Here is a 17,126-nt window from a genome sequence, read left to right on the forward strand (position 1 = left end):
GGCAGACTGCGTCTCCGAACATGCTCCGCTGCTCTTCAGTGCAAACGACAGTATCTGACGAGAAAAGAAGTGATGCCCGAGCAACACGGTCAGAAGTGATTTAGGAGAACAGGGTGAGACGGTATCGCACCCAGACGCACCGTTTTTTTCTAGGCAAATACTTGTATTGTTTTCACATGTGGTTTTTTTTTTGTCGTACGGCTGATTACTCTATCATGGACTATGCCATTTAATATTCCATTTGTTCAAGTGGTCTCCACAGCAGCGGTCGTACCACACGGGACAGCGGCACGCTACCGTACGGCGCGTAACACCGCAGCAAAGTCACTGGGAAATCACGTCAGCATCTGCGGAGTTCCGCAAGCCAAGCCCAGCCTATTCACCTCTGGTTACCCAGGGTTGTTTATATACGCTGTTACTCTTTTGCTCATCCTTTCATGCACCTAAAAATAAAATCGTATTAGAAAGAAAAAAAGGAGAAAATTAGGGATGGAGCTCAAAAAGCGGCTTCAATGTGCATCCGATGCGGCACTTTGCCATCACACCGCTGCCTCTTGGAAAGGCAGAAATACGGTCACTGCCCTCGCTGGCCTAAAGAAAGCCCTGTGCTGGGGGCTGGATGTGCCATTAATTCCTCTGAAAGGGCCGTTTCCCATCCATCCATATGACTTTTGGAAACAGCCACTACCTGGCGCACACATGAACTAGCCATGGCGGGGAGAGAGAGACCGCTTCGATCCTGTCGGTCTCCGTTTGCAACATGCACTTGCCTCTGCCACCCAGTGAGTTAAATGATTATATTCAGGAGCTGAAAGAGCACCACTAAGACGCTGAGTGGTAAACACACAAATCAGGTCAATTCTTTTGCTTTCCTTGTAATCCCTGTACGTTATTTGTTACTGGCTTTTACTGCTGCCTCTTTCTCCTCCTCAGGCGCTCTGTGCATGCATCCGAGCGCTCTTGCTCTCCTTCTCCTTCACACCATGTATTACGGCAATCCCTTCTTATCAAAACTCCTGTATTCTGCACTACTTTACTACATCCACTGGCTTTATATCTTCACCTCTGTTGTCTTTTCTTCACTGTAAATTCTCTAGAGCAGGGAACTTGTTTTCTCCAAGTTTGTACTAAAGCCTGTAAATTTACAGCACTCTAGGAATGTTTGATAACAGCACGTAAATAATTAATAAAAGCTGCAGCAACTCTTTCTTTTTCCCCTATTTGGAGGCCGTAAGGCAGCAAGAGAAGTGGGAGGCAGAAAACATTTTGTGGGCTAAGACAAGATGTGATTCTCACCCCTGTGGGGGGGTAACTGGCTGACAAATACTTGCACTTAGGAAAGATCAGGATTAAGTTGTGCAGGAATTAAGGACAAGAAACATTGCTTCAGCTACACAAACCATAAAAGCAGCCCAGAATCACTGTAAACAGCCTCCCTCCCCCCCCCAAAAAAAAAAAATAAACATACGATGAAAAGACTGGGGTGTATTAATTTCAGCTCCACAATGGTAAGCAGTCTCTCTCCCTCTCTGTGTGCGGATTTGCAAAAGTCCGCTCTTTTGTCCTAGTTTCTCCATCGTCAGTATAAATGAAAAGAAAAATAAGGGATATCGTGGCAAATCAATAGCTCGCGATTTTGTAGCCCTAACGAGGTACTAAAGGCTTCTAAAATGAAAAAAAAAAACAGAGGTGGAAACATGAAATAAAAACAAATCAGGCAGAATAACGACTATGAGATCAGGAAACACAGAAAATTGAACAATAAGGTAAAAGAGATTTCCAGAGGTCCCTTCCAACCCCTACCATCCTGTGATTATACGAGAGGCTGTGATACAACCTAGGTACGAAATTATTTTGAGAAAATAAGAATCGAGGGCAAAGGAGAAAGAAAGGGAAAAAATATTTACGTGTATCGGGCACAACTTTCAAAATCTACAAAACATTCAAATCCCCTGGATCCACCTCTAAGTTTATGTTTGTTCATCTCTTAGATATGGAAATTTGAGCCTGGTCTTGTAAAACTTAATTGGATTTTCATGACTGACTTATGTGGACAAGAATTTACCCACTGAGCGCAAACGGGAACAGGGGCCTTCCACTGGAGCACAAAGGAAAGGACCCGATGGATTTTTGTGCCTTCAAAGTAATCAGTAATATAATCCTGATGCTTATGTCAGTTTTGCCGCTAAATATCCTAGTTTATGAAGGCAATCAAGTACTCTGGCACCACAGAACAGTAACTTTGCACGCAAAGAAATTTGAACCTGAAAAGGGCAGGGACAAAACCAGAAGCCACTATGTCTAGCACTGAATGTTTAATCAAGCAAAACATCATAAAAACACAGAAAAAAGGGCAGTAAATTACTTGATTTTAGTGCAGTGAAGTCTTCAAAATTAGTTCTTTTTTAGAACAGAGACATAATGACTAGCTTTGGAAGAGATATTGGCACAGCAGGGCACACAAAAGCCCTGATTAGCTGCTGTATGATGGAATCTTTGGTTAATATTTGTTCTATTTTGGAGTTGATTTCTGACCTTTCCTCTTTGACTTTAATCGGTCAAAATCCAAAACTTTCTGAATTCCTTTAATACCAGATAACTGTTTCTAAACCACCAGAGTGTCGGGTCCCATGCTCCCAACAAAGGTGTGGGGGGGAAGGCACATGGCAAATTTTTTTCTCTCACTTTTTCAACTTCAGCTAATTCTGAAGAAGCTAGCAACATGCCTAACAGTTGCAACAGCACTCGCCGTGCAACACTTCTTGAGCTGGTTTTGAGGAAGCTAAAAAACAACAACTCACCATGAACTATGTTCTGTCAAGTCTGGTTTGAATGTCCTTCACCTTCCTTTAAAAAAGAGTAGCAACTGCAGACCTGTATTTCTCTGCCAGTGTTCCATAAGAATACGACACAGTCTTGCTCTAGGTTTTAATCTCAGACAAAGCCATCAAAAGCTTCTTTGTTAACTCCTAAACCAGTGATAATCCTGCAGTTTTTAACTTCTTTGCATTCACAGTTAGTAATACAGGAAAATATTTCATGATATTTCAGGGCTCTAGCTGCTGCTGTAATACTGCGTGAGAGCCTCCTCACTGATTGATTTACGTCCACAACTCCTCTTCCAAGAGCTTCCTTCCCAAATTAAACACGCTAATGATTTTCTATGCAAAATTTAACAACCTAATAGGCTGAACAAGTCAAATGAAAATACACTAATTGTTGCCTTTGATGTATATCATTCTGCCAATTCTCTCACGAAAACAGTATGTTAACATTAGCTGGAGTACTTACTAAGATATATATATTAATAAATAAAAGCTCATATATAATACACATGTTAAGAAAATGACACTGCAGGCTGCAGAAGACACAACTTCAAGGCTTAGGAGTGACACGAATGGCTGTTATACACTGGAAAACCATTTTCACAAGAGCCCCGAAAACAAACTGAAGAACGAATCACAAACCTTTACCTGAATTAGCTAGCGTTGGTTCACAACACTGGGTTTATGCAATAAAAGTAGTCAAAATAAGATTCCACGGCCAAAATAATAAAGACAGAATGAGATAAGAGAGATGAGAAAAGGCTGGCGAGAGAACAGAAGGCTTCCTGCCTAAGCCCAGAGGTCTGAGACGAGTCCCCCCAAGAAACTGCCCAACTGCTTTATGAAGTAAGATTTCCACACGCACGTATTTTTTCACCCAGAGTACAAGCAATAACGTGCTCTAGCCTACGACCAGCGTCACAGAGAGTTTTTACTCTAGAAATCGGTTTATTCCGTCCTCCAGCCCAGTTCTGAGCGCGAGGCTCGGTGCCCCTGCGGTCCTAACACGTGCAAATAAAACAGAGGTGAACAATAAGAGAGTATAAATATTCTTTAAAGAAATAGAGCGACACAGGATTACTTTCTATTGCTTTGTCTTTAAGAGTTTGCATATAATGATTTGATAATCTAATCTAATTGATCTCTCCAAGTACTTCTATGGCTCTAATCACTGTAGTATCTGATTAGTGGAACAGATCCATACTTTATCTCCAGATTTAATAACTAAATCTATACTTGAAATAGAGTCACGTGAGTTCACCAGGGAAAGAGGGCCAGATGCTGCTTAGCGGGGGGAGGAGGGAGGGAATGGGGAAAGGCTACCAAGGTCCAGAATGACTGGAAAGGGACATTTGGCTTTGCATCAAATCATCCCTCTGCAACCAAGTTCCATTTAAACAGCACGTTTCTGGGGTTACGGAAGTGAAGCAGGAATGTGACATAACTAATGGGGGCAGAACCAAAAATGAGCCACTGTCTATGGCCCGCTCTCCTTCAAACTGTCTCCTCTGCAAGCATAAAGTAAATGTAATTATTATTATCGTTTCTTTGTTCTCTTCCAGGCTAGCACTTCATCAGCCTGAAAATTATGACATTTCCTGAATGTGTTTCAATGGCTTCTTAACCTTTCTAGTTCGTGAGTGCCAGCACAGTGGCAGGCTGCACTCGGAGATTTCAGCAGCGAAGAGGTTAACACCCAAAACTGCTAATAATAACAACAGTATTCACTGAGCCAGATAATCACTCACACAGCATTTCAATCCAAAGTCACTTAAAATTCAAAAGAAACCGCTGTATTTCTTCAAGGAAGCGACAGCATTTAGAAGAATATTCATAATTCAAACAACAGGCCAAATTCCGACTTACTGCTGAGTTTATCTGTTTTTAATCGAGCAGTATTAAGGGCTAGCTTTTGCTCTACCTCAGGCCAAACCTAGTTTGTGACACATCCTCTCACAGATGCCCAAGTACTGGACGAGGGGTGACAGCCAGACCGCTGGCACAGTGCAAATGTCGGGCGTGGGAGAGTTATGGAGCGCTTCTGGTACATCTTTTTGTTTCTTCCTCTCTCGTTTGACTGCTGCTTGTTTGTCGTGCCGATACTCAGCCAAACCACCTTGCAAGTTGAGTACGTCAAAGCTCCGGACAGAAAAACAGCAGCTAATATATATGGTGGCAAACTCTGGAGTGAAAAATAGTTTCTGCCACTTAAAACTGCAGGGCGGAATTGTGCACTGCCTTCTTCTTGGTCTTCTTTTGCCTAAAGGGAAAGGGCCTTTTAATCTTATTTCTCTGCTTGGTTTGCACGTTGCCTGGCAGCGTACACCTGCTTCAACGTGTGTGTCAGGAGCCTTCTTTGCTGTCAAATCCCCTTCCCGCTTCTTGCGGCTCATCATCTGTCTCCCAGCTCACCTCTGCAAGCGAACATCCCTCTCACGCCAAACCACATTTCGGCAGCCATCTTTCAAAGATGTCAGGGACAGAAAGAAAATCAGCCTGTCAAAAACACATGACTCTCTCACAGTTCAAGGGACAATGTTCTCTTTCACGTGTGAATGACACGGAATATAACGCACGCAGAAGGGGATGCGAGGGATTTCTGCTAACAGGCCCAGATTTGGGCGGGGGGTGGGGGCGACTTTTCCTGTGACCTCTTCAGCAATCATCCCTGTCTCTGTACAGCTCCAGCACCCATTTCCCATGACCTGGTATCAAAATGTGCTTTTGGGCGGGTAGTGCCTTCCGTCCTTAAAGAACTGCAACTGTAATGCCGCAAGAATTGCCGGTTAATCGAGGGTTTCATCGCGCTTTAAAGCAAAGACCATCGATACAGCTTTTGCTTCTTCCTTTATGTGAGACTTCATCTACGGAGACTTCATACAAAAGAAACTGCAGGTGCTTCAGCACTTAAATATAGCAACTATTTTTTTTCTTTCAAAATTTATTGTTTCTAGCAAAAGTAATCCATTCGTCATTAACGAACAGCTCAGTTAATTGCTGAAAAGTGAAGAAAACAAACTTAATTCTCCTTCCTGTTCCACACAGCGCGGCGGTTAATCAATTAAAACCGAGGGGGGGTACTTCGTCTGAGTTTAGCATCACAGAGAACCAGGGAAAGGGCTAAGATTTTAAAATCTAGGTTTACAGCCTGATGATTTCTTGTGAAATTTCATGAAATAAACGTGCCTCTACAACAGCTATACAGTAACATTTCATTGATCCGAAGTGCTACATAGATCACGGGGCACTATCATTAACGAAAGCAGGCTTGGAGTAGGTAAACACACAAAATCTGTGTAATACCAATTTGGCTCACATAACTCTCTTAGGTCTGGCCTTCAGCAGCTAAGTTCCGATTGAAACAAAAAAAACTCCAAATTCTTTTTGGTACTTCAAGCTAAATATGAACACACCTGAATCAATATCAATTTTGCAATCAAGTTAGACAAATTGTACTGGCTTTCCTTCGAGCTTTCAAATCTGTTTGTGACTGTATGTACATAGATAAATGCACGTTCCATATGCCCTTACCACTGGGTCCATCTCATTAAAACTATTGCTTTGGAAATGAAGATTCTCAGAGGCTAAATACTCATTGGCTCAAATAGATCCAGCTGGTGAACGCGATGTTCTGTTTGCCCATTCACTACGTTAATGCTAATATATTAAAGAGTGAAAAGCAAAGCGTAGTGTTGGCAGAAACTAAAAAAAAATCCCTGCCAGGGCACTGGAATGGAGCTTGACCACGGTGGTGCTCCGCTTCTGGTTAAAGGGCAGCAAGTCCTTTGCAAAGCACCACAACCGTATGAGCAAATCAGTTCTTGTGTTGGCCGCCTCAGCAGGGAACCTCGACACAAGATGGTAGAAGCAGGGAGCTCTTCTCCAGGCCGCGGGAGGGTGGTCCGTCTGCAGCTTGGCGTAGAGTAAGACATTACTGCTACCTCCAGGATCTCCGGCCTCTCAGAGCTCTGCCTCCATCCTTTTGTGGGACATTACAATTCTGCATTAAAATAGGTCCTGCAAATCCTCCTTAACCAGGCTTGAGCAAAAATGAGCTGATGTGAACTAAGTGACTTCCACAGAAGGTTTGTCTAACCTGCCTGAACCATCTGAAGTAGCTGGGAAGAGTGTGCATGAGTCATTCCCCTAACAAAACTGGGAGCAAAGGCTGGAGGAGGAGCCCCAGCTGGTAGGTGGGAGGTAAGCAGCCGGGTGCAAGAGAGATGGGAGGCCCCTCCAGCTGGTTCCTACATAGCTCCAGGCTGCCCAGAGCCTCAGCCCAGCGGCGGGGTGCCGTCTCTGGAAGCAAAACCGAGGCGGATGTCGCGGTAAGGGCGGCTGCACGGTTGCCAGTCATGCCATAGGTACACTGCTATACACCCATCACTTAAGAACACGCTATATTAGGTTTTAAAAAAAACAGAATGACAAAATAAGCCTAAAAATTATATATGCCTTCCTGCCATTTTCAATAACTCTTAAAATTGACTGAAGGGAGGGAAGAGAGATCATCTGTACACCGCAGAAAGTTGACACGAAGGAGGATGAGAAATCTGCGATCCCGAGGTTCTGGTAGATTCTGCCATATGTTAGCCTTGCCTGTCATTCCCCGCCCACTCTGGAGGAGAGAAAGGGAGATGCTCCACAGGGTTCCTCTGCATCCACGCTGCTTTGCTCACCTCCTGTGCTCGGAGCATCACATGGACAAGAGGAATTTTTTCTCTCTTTTCCCCAACGCCTGGAGTCGCACTGTTTGGACATTCCAATATATTAGCAGATCATCAAAACTCAGCACGTAACGAAAACTTCCTCACGTTTAGCGGAGCTTTTTTATCATCTTCAACCAACTGTTGGATAGGTTTTCCCCTCTGTATAGAAGAAAGATGCCTAAGTACAGTCTGTGCTTGCACACAGATCCTGTTTGCTCTGGGCTGAGCCTTCTAGAAAGATTCAGCAAGCTGTGCATTCTTCTTACAAAATGCACCTTTCCATTAAAAATCCGCAGGCAGTTTTTAGGTGTTAGAATACAGAGAACAGAAAGTAAAGACAAAAAGGCAATAGAGACAAATCCTTTTCCACGAGCTTTGTGAAATCTTTTCTCAAAATAACTTTGGAGGGGTTTCACTGCCAGTTCATAATGTGGATGAATCACTTCTGATATTTCTGATAAAACAATATGCAAAACTTCAAAATCACTTCCAATTCATTTATGCCACCATTTAATTAGGGCTTCTGCAACATGTTACAAGGACGTCATTATCCCCTATAATTGTATAATAATTACAATTTTTAATGAAATAATTGCAAGTACACCAGATGTGTAGATATAATTATGATAATTACGTAAATACCTGATTTTCAGCTAATAGTTAAAGAAGGCCTTTACACAAAAGGGTGAAATTTAACAAATGGAAGCTTTCCAGAAAACAAATACAAGTAATAAACGGCTGTCTGTCTCATCTAAATTTTGCCTTAGTAGTTTATCTCTCTCTATATACTATACATATGTTTTTCCACACGCTATCAAATCATATAAGAATACAAAAATTATTTAAACAAATACTAAACCATATGGAGAGACCTCAGTGCGTCACCTCTGCAGGGCCTGATCCCAACCCACTGACGTTAAGGTAGCTCAGACCCCATAATCCTACGACAGCTCAGCATCCCACAAGACACTGAACTGTAAATTGCCGTTTGGAGAAGGAAGATGTGAACAGCACCCACAAGAGCCATACAAACTGTGCCCCGATTCCTCTGCAACGTAAAGGGACAGATCCTGGAGCCAGGGAAGGGCCCACGTGCGGAGGAGGAGTCCCTGGCAGCTGCTGAGGGACCGCGAGCCTTCCTCAGGGCACAGCACTCCAGCACAGCTGCTGCTAAACCGTTCCCGTCGTGCCGGCTATGATCTTCTCCCAAAAAATGTGTCGTTTTGGTCGAGTCTGCTGGCTATACCCCTGCTAACACAGAAACCCCGCAGAAGATGTATTCCCCCTCCATCCCCCTTGGTGGACAGGCCTCTACGAGGCAAAGGTATTTCAATGAAGGAACTTCTTGCAGAGCTTTATCAGCTGAAGAACCAGAAATTATTCAAGCACATCATTTTTCCTTCTGCTCAATCACATCCTTAAGACTAAACTTCCTATGCATTTACCTACTATCAGGATGAATAGGAAAAAGCCACCCTCGACAAAAAGCATATAGAAAACTCTACCAGGGCAGATTCTGATAACTGCCCTGATAGCATAAAGGGATATTAAAGAGATTCCCACAGCAGAGGAATTAGCGGCATGATTTATTCTTGCTGCTGAAATGTTTCAAAACACGTTGGCAAAACTCTGGAAGGGAAAAGCAGCTGCAGCACCTGCACTACGCCATCTCCGTGGGTCTTGCAATTTCTGCATTGACTTCGAGCAGCCCTGAGGCGGCTCCGATTCTGGCCAGAGACCACTCTGGTCCCGGCAAAGCGTTAGAGCATAGGTGCAAACATGGCTTACACTCCGCTTTGTCCCACTTTCCTTAGCCTTGTATTGTTCAGTGTTGTTTCCTTTTGGGATAAATCTTCGTTATTACAAGCGTGAGAAAGTAAAATAAGAGATATTAATGTTAAAACCAAAGGAAATGGTTTGATATCCCAAAAACAAATCTCATTTATGTTAAGCTCATTAAAGCAGCTGGGCTCTGAATGCAGAACGTAATTAATAGCACTACACGTATCAAAGTAAAGACGACATGTAAATTTGACAACATAAAGTAAGTAAAAATGAAGAGGGCTAAAGAATTGCAAGTGAAAAGAATTTGGGAAAAAAAGTTGAAATTATACCAAAGCAAATTCAATTTATAAGCAGATTATTAACATTATAATTGAGATGATCCTCAAGAATGATTTGACACATGTAAGCATCACGTTTCAAGCTTCAAAAAATATGTAAAGTATACTAAAAATATTTGTATCCGTGTGTATTATAAGGAAACAAAGGAATGGAGAGCATGAACACAGAGAAGAGCAAAGGAATATTAATACAATACAAGGGCGAAATGACAAAAAAAGAGCAAGCAGAAACTGATAGAAACTGAAATGTTCCTCCTGAAAATGTACAAATATAGTTCTGTAGCTATTTTTCATCATATTTGTCCGTTCTGGCTTTAAGTGATAAATTTGAGACTAGTAAATCGAAACCCATCTCACGGTTGTTTACCGAGTCTGACTCGTCCAGCCCGAGAAAGGCCAGGGGAAGAAGCACAAAGCGAGTTAGTATTATCAGGGTAACAGTACTATTTTAGAGCCTGTGTGTGGGAGGATGTAGGAAATGCAAAGCAAGCAGTAAAATAATGGACAAGGAATGGAATTAGATGAGAATTTAAGACCTGTTAGAGCTATAAGCACTGTCAAGGTATATGAACAGAGCAATGACAGCACGACGGACTGCGTGGTCAGCAAGAGCTCAGAGCCTGAGCATCTAGACATTTACAGAGGACTTTGACCAGTGTTGATGGCATTTAAGATGACTGGAGTCTTAAAATGCAGCCTGCAAAGTCTTCTATTGTCAAGCATTGGGTCAGCCAGAAAGAGGACTGTAGAAAGTACATCAGAGCTTAAGCATTTTATTTTATTTCAAATATGACATAAACCTACTGCGCATCTTTGAAAAACGCCGCTAACTGACACTAACAGCTTTAGATTGTGAAAGGATGAAAAGGTCTGTACAAGACAATGTTTGCTTCATTATCTTCTTCCATGTATTACTAGTATAATAGGAAATGCTGCAGTGGTATCTGAGGAATGAAAACCAGGAATACAGTGCTTCAAAAAGGAATAGAAAATTAGAACAACCTTGGCGTCGTAGTGCATAGCCTCGGAGTTCATGATTACGGGCTACATTTGTGCCTGCGGATACCGCAGGGATGAATTTTGGCCTCACGAGGCCAGAATGAGGATGAGGGCTTTTCAGCCACGAGCGAGCAAGGGTGAATGGGGGCAAAACTTCGAATGTGTCCAGGCAACTACTGACACAAACATACTAGGGGCAAATAAATCGTTACGCATTTTCAAAGGGGCCTAATGAAGACACACACCCTTTGTAAGGGTGGATGTACACCAAAGGATGCACTAAGGTAGCTCGGTGGGCTTTGACGCTCACTCTCAAGCCACCACGAGCCCTGGTAACGGTCTGCAAATGCTCGTTCTTAGCCTCCCGGGAATGCAGCGTTATTTTGACGTAGCTCAGCCGACAGCGATGGAGGCTCGCACCGTAGGTTTCATGCTTTTTGTTTATATGGCCATGGAAAAAGAATATTTCAATCACTTTGACATCATTTTCTACGTTACATATTTAGAAAAAAAAGAACCTGATAATCGATTGACAAATTCTATCAGTGGAAATGGGCTTTGTAACAGGTCTCAGCTTGTCCTTTCCCAGTTGATTGCAGAGCTGAAACAGGTATACAGAAAGAAGGGCATTTAATGAAGTCCATAGGAACCGCACTTGTTGCGTTAGTTCCCTTTTTCCAATTTTTGATGACACATAAACAGTTCTAGGATAGCTAAATGGAGTATTGGAACAAACACCCAACAGAAACACAGGGTAACAGGCTAAACCGAGGTCTTTTCATTTCTGCTTAGACTTGTAAGACGTATTTAATATTGCTAAGCTTAAAAGCCTTAAAGTTATCAGTGCCATTTACGAGTCACAGTTGATGTAACATATTCTCTATTGAAAACAATTAATGACGAAAGGAGGGTGAGATTACAGCAGTGTGACTTGCGTTTCATTTCCAAGAATGTATTTGTGTGTCTGTATATAGGTTCCTATGTGTCCGTCGTTACCGCAGCCGTAACCCAGAATGTATGGTGTTGGGAGCTTTGCTCTGAAAACCAAGCAGCCCATTAGGAGGCATAAATATTAATAGAGCTGTCTAAGCCTGCAACCTCAAATGAGGTAGTTCAGATCATGATTCTTTGCATTTAAAATTTATTCATGCACCAACTAGAATAAGAAACAGAATCCACGTGTGAAGAAGTCACTGATGTTGGGCGGTCTCTTAGCCACTGATAATTCCTAAACATAAAAGTAAGGATCAAGTGATTTCTTTCCTTATGCTACTCCCAGCTCTCCTACAAATACTAATATATCCGAACCTGACCGTGCCGCGTTCCGTGACATTGAGCATATATCGCATTCTCTACAAAAGCTACACCTCCCCATTTTCACGTTCAGATCTCTTCAGGCATTACGAAGGCTTTAGTACAGGTTCAGAGAAAGAGCACGCTGTCATCCCAAGCGCAGGACACACAATACCTGGGGTTTCTTTCAGTGGCCATATTAGCAATCATTTTCAAATTTTCTTTACGTAGTTGTCAGTAAAGTAGAAAGTTCACAGTGCAAACTATTGCAACGTAAAGAAATTAACACAGAGTATTAAAAAACCACAGGCGTGCAGCTGAAGCAGGATGTAGAGTCCTCCTAAGAGATAGCAAGTTACTCTAACATTCTGGATCACAAGGAAAATAGAGAGCTGAAATACCAAACAGAGTGCAAAACTATTCAGGTATTCCCTAGAAATGATGCAAAAGTTTATCAGGAAGTCCAGGAAATACCACAAAAACAACAATATAATTCGTATCAGTCAGTAAAATGGGGTTACCTACAATATAACCTAGGTTCTATTGAAATCTATAAGTATGGAGTCTAGCCTCTAAAACAAAAAACAACACAAAACTTAATTACATGTCTTTGCACAGATTCTCTAAAACCAGCCCTAATGAGTAGAGAGGTTTCTGCTTGTATGAATATCCATAATGGAATTAGTAACCTCTGACCTTCAGTACCTGAAGCAAAAGACATGAAAACAGATGATCTTTCTTTATCTATTGAATCTGTAAATTGAAGGTGAAGTATACCGAAATATAGGCATCCATATTTAGCATAAAGCACGATGTATTGTCTCATTCCTTTTCACCCAGCTCCAGCCTATCGCTTCGTGGTCCCTGCAGTATGCGTATCCACATCCCACCGACAGGTGGTAATGGTTAGAATCACAGAATCACAGAATCATTAAGGCTGGAAAAGACCTCCAGGATCATCAAGTCCAACCCCCAAACCCAACACCCCCAGGCCTCCTAAACCGTGCCCTGAAGTGCCGCATCTACATGTGCTCCTCACCATCTCTAGCATGTCTCATGGATGGAATTCCTTTCATTCCTGCATCTATCTTCATCAGATTACTCCCTGTTCTTCAAACTTTTGAATTCTCTCATGTCCCTCACTGGACAATTAAGTATAGCTACTGATTTTTTAAATCGAGTTCAATCTATTTCATGTAATAAGAAAGAATCAGACAATATATATGATAGCGTACCGTTGTTGGTTCAGTCACTGTGAATTTATATCACCTTTATTCATTAAAAAGGTGGTGTAAAAGTCCGCCTCTTATTTTCATATTTCCTCTTTTCCAGTAATTTTTACCACTAAATGTCATGAAATTACTGCAACCTCAAAATCCAGCAGAAGAGGGAATACCGGGCCTTTCTTCTTCCTCATACAAAACCAGTGCTATTTCCAAGCTGCTGTTGCTGCTGAGATGCTGTGACTCTACTGCAACTGTGTTCTACGACGTGATTCCTTTTACTACTAGTATGGGGGAAACCCAAGCCAAGGATAATCTTAGGTTATACACAGGTGAGTAGAGCGTGAGTTCCTCGGAGAACAGAGGTTACTACAGCTACGCCAACTGCCCAGGCTCAGGGTATTCAGGTCTCTGCACTTGTCAACAGGAAAAGGTAGGCTCCTGCTCCTTTTTATTGTGCTGCGTGTGCAATGAATTTAACTCGAAAGGTACCTACTGAATTTCAAATAACTCTCTCTTTATTCTCCTTCAGGCTCACAGGACAATAAACATGACTCTCATCTACTGGGCTCTCCCTCCCTTTATTTTTCCTATTTTTCTAATTATTTTTTTTTAATATTCTCTCATAGGAAAAGATGCTTGCTGAGAACAATGATGGAGATCTGCATCTTTATTTATGACTTTGTGAATCAGCGTCTGGGTGACAGGAAGTGAAAGTTGCTCAGCTAATTACACACGCTTGATGAACTGCGTAATAACTGCTGCAGCGCTGCACATTAATTGAATGCACATAAATGACAGCAGTTATCCTAACTTGACTGATGGGTGAAGAAGTGACGTTGCTCACAGTACCCTGATTATCTGTGTTTCCAACTCCGGGAATCCAGCTTAAACAACTGTATTTTTACAGCACGAGCAAAAACTCCCTAACAAAAAACATTGTAAGTTGCCTCAAAGCCCGACACTAAAAACAAATTGCCTTAAGACACTGAAAGTGGATTCAGACATCTAAAAAAGCATACACACAAAGTAGATACAATTAACAATAAATAATTAACAACTGGCTGCAACTAACAGTCAGTAGGAGCTGTAAGAGCAAAAACCTTGGAAAATAAGGCCACCCTCACTTAGATGCCTAGATACCGCCTTGAAAAGCTGATATTGAGTTGAACTTGGCCCAGATCTAAACAATTTCTTGCTATGACACTTTCCTAAAGCGTATTTGTTCTGGAATAACAGGGACGTATAGCAACTGATATACAAAATATGGATTACAGCTAATAGGCGACCACATATGTCCACACGACTCTTTGTTTACCCTAAAAAAAAAAGGCATTCTAGATTCAAATGTAGCCCAGCTATTAAATAACACGTCATATTAAAGAAAACCATAAAGAAAAATAATTTGATGTAGAACAAATGTGTGAAGTAGTACAAAATTAGTACTGCAAACTAGTACCAAATATCTACTTTAAATCAGTATCAAAATATACCTTCTATATCGCGTATCAATTGCTTTGGGCATTTGCAAATGTTCACAATGAAATCTGCAAATTCTCCCACGCTGTCTAACCCAAAAAGGGTCGAAGCCAAGTTTCCAAAGCTTCCAAAAGCCGCCTAGTTTCCAAAGTACCATGTCACAATATTTTAACGTTTCCCTGCACCCCTATTAAGAGATTTTTTGGCTTTGCAAAGAGCTGTAATCACACAATAAAGGAAATCAACGCTTACTTTTAGGAGCGTGTAAACAAAAAAAAGCGTTTCACATCTACGTTTTGGGCAAGTTAACACCGGTCCAAGAAAACAGGTGGTATCAGATAGGAAGTCGATGCAGATTTGCAGCTCTGCTGTGCGCTAATACACCATAGCCATCGCGCTATACCACGGGAACACAGAGCTGTGGAGCCCTGCCAGCAGCTCCAGCGGCCACCGCGCCAGGCCCCAGGCGTACGAGCGACCTCCCCTGCACGCGTGTACAACGTACGGTACCTACGTACGGGTGACAGACGCTCCTCTAAACCACGAGGCCAAGACACAGGAGCCGCCAATAAGGTCAGCACGAGATAGTGCAAGAGAGATGGTCAGGTGCAACTGAATTCAGGCTTTACAAACGTTCTCGTCTCATCTGCTTTACACGGTCCCCGCTTTAAAACACCTTTCTGGCTTCATTAGGACAAGATAGTCCCTAACAGTTCACAGCATCAGTAAATCAGCCTCTCTCAGCTGTATTATTTGTTCTTCCTTCGCAAGGTTTCGATCTTTCCCCCATTTTTTTTTTTTTTTTTTTTTTTTTTTTTTGTCCACTTTATACATACCTCCTTTTCTACAAATTTTCTTGCCGGGTTTTCTGGCACATTCCTTGGATATTCTTTTGACTGAAAAATGAATAGAAGACTAGAAAATAACATGGAGCTCCATCACAGACAGTAGGAGCATGCAACACCGCTATCTAACTTAAATATGACCTGCTTTATTAGGTGCGGAAGATTCTCAACTCGTTGTGCCTGCACATGCAATGGATAAGATGTTGATGCATCTTCCCAGAAGTCAGTGGGTGGCAATGAGAATTAGGTACCAATTTTGACCTAAAAATACACGTGCTGTGGGAGAAAAAAAATGACTGGAGACAGAAAAAAAAAAACCAAAAAAAACCAAAAAAAAAAACCCAAACAAAAAACCAACAAACAAAATAAAACAAAAAAAAAACAACCAAACCAAACAAAAAAAACAAACCAAGGACAGATGCATACACAGAAAAGCAGCATGCATACATATAATATGCTGGCATGCAAACGAAGAAAGCCATGCGTGCTACCAGTACACGTGAATTAATATTGTTAGAACATAGAACAGGAAAATAAAAAGATCTCCCTGTTTCGCCTGCTATTAACTCACCATCCTCGGTTGGGACATAGATATTTAAATAGAGGCAGTCTTCATTCTGATCTTGTACATAGGTGGAAACTACATCCAAGTTATTAGTAAACCACACGGGAAGCATGACTTCAGGCAACCTGCCTTCTATAATGTTCTGGGGGCACACTGGAGCAAACTGAGTGGTATTTTTGATATCTGCCCAGGGAGACGGAGGCTCAGGAGGTTGGAAGCGGCGCTCCCCTGTTGGAGGGGCAGCATACGGAACCCCAAGAAACTGAATAACGGGCCCCAAAATTTCATTATTAAGTTCCTTCTTAATCCCTCTTATCTTGCCAAAGTTGGTGGTCACCACTGGGTTGGTATCATCCAATTTTTGGGAGGACACAGCTGCAGCGTGAAGCAAAAATCCAAGCATACAAAAAGCAAAAGTGGCATTCAATCCCATGTGTAACAGGCGGACTATCATCGCTCTCCATACACAGTTCAGCCACATGGATCTTGGAAAGGCCATGGTCCCACATTAGTTGTGTGACTACAGTGAAGCAATCTGATTTGTATCCACTGGTGTAAAAACAGGGCAACTGGAGGAAACAGATCAAGTTTCCTAAATAGGTGCCTGTCAGAAAAATCTCAAAAGGCTTTTCATGCGGTAAGTATCTTCCATTGATTTCACACTTATTGAAGCTGCATCTTCACTCAGCACTATTTATCAGACTACATCCTATTGACAATTCTGTTTTCCATAGCAGCAATATGAAGAGAGCAGCCATTTACTGCAGAATCCCCTCTTATAAATCAAATCCAGTTAGCCGCAGGTCTATATCCTGGAGAAAATGAAAATAAATCATTAGTATGAACGAGCTAATATGAGCAGAGTGATAACTAGATGTTTCACAAGTTATTTACATACATTAATAGTTGCTAGAGTCATGTAAGTAAAATTGCAGTAGTTTATGGGTCCATGAAATGGCGGGTGAAACACTGATTAACTGGATTATATCTATAATGTCACCTGTTGAATTTACAGGGATTTTTCAGAAGAAGCAGGACTCACAGAAAACACATTTTTAAAATTCA

General features: G+C 41.9%; 1 protein-coding gene across 3 annotated transcripts in view; it reads right to left on the reverse strand.

Moving 5' to 3' along the window:
* The window catches only part of NLGN1 (neuroligin 1), a 316,318-nt gene extending 299,627 nt beyond the window's left edge, over positions 1–16,691 (reverse strand). For 2 of the 3 annotated variants that reach the window (XM_075098462.1, XM_075098460.1), the window contains exon 1: positions 16,068–16,691. In XM_075098462.1, the coding sequence (XP_074954563.1) occupies positions 16,068–16,560 (493 nt within the window). In that variant the 5' untranslated portion in view covers positions 16,561–16,691. Of the gene's footprint in view, positions 1–15,487; positions 15,548–16,067 lie in introns of all 3 variants that reach the window. The other variant, XM_075098461.1, reaches the window with a different exon arrangement.
* Between the last annotated feature and the right edge of the window lie 435 nt (positions 16,692–17,126).

Source organism: Phalacrocorax aristotelis, chromosome 7, assembly GCF_949628215.1.
Source record: "Phalacrocorax aristotelis chromosome 7, bGulAri2.1, whole genome shotgun sequence".
NCBI classification, from domain to species: Eukaryota; Metazoa; Chordata; class Aves; order Suliformes; family Phalacrocoracidae; genus Phalacrocorax; species Phalacrocorax aristotelis.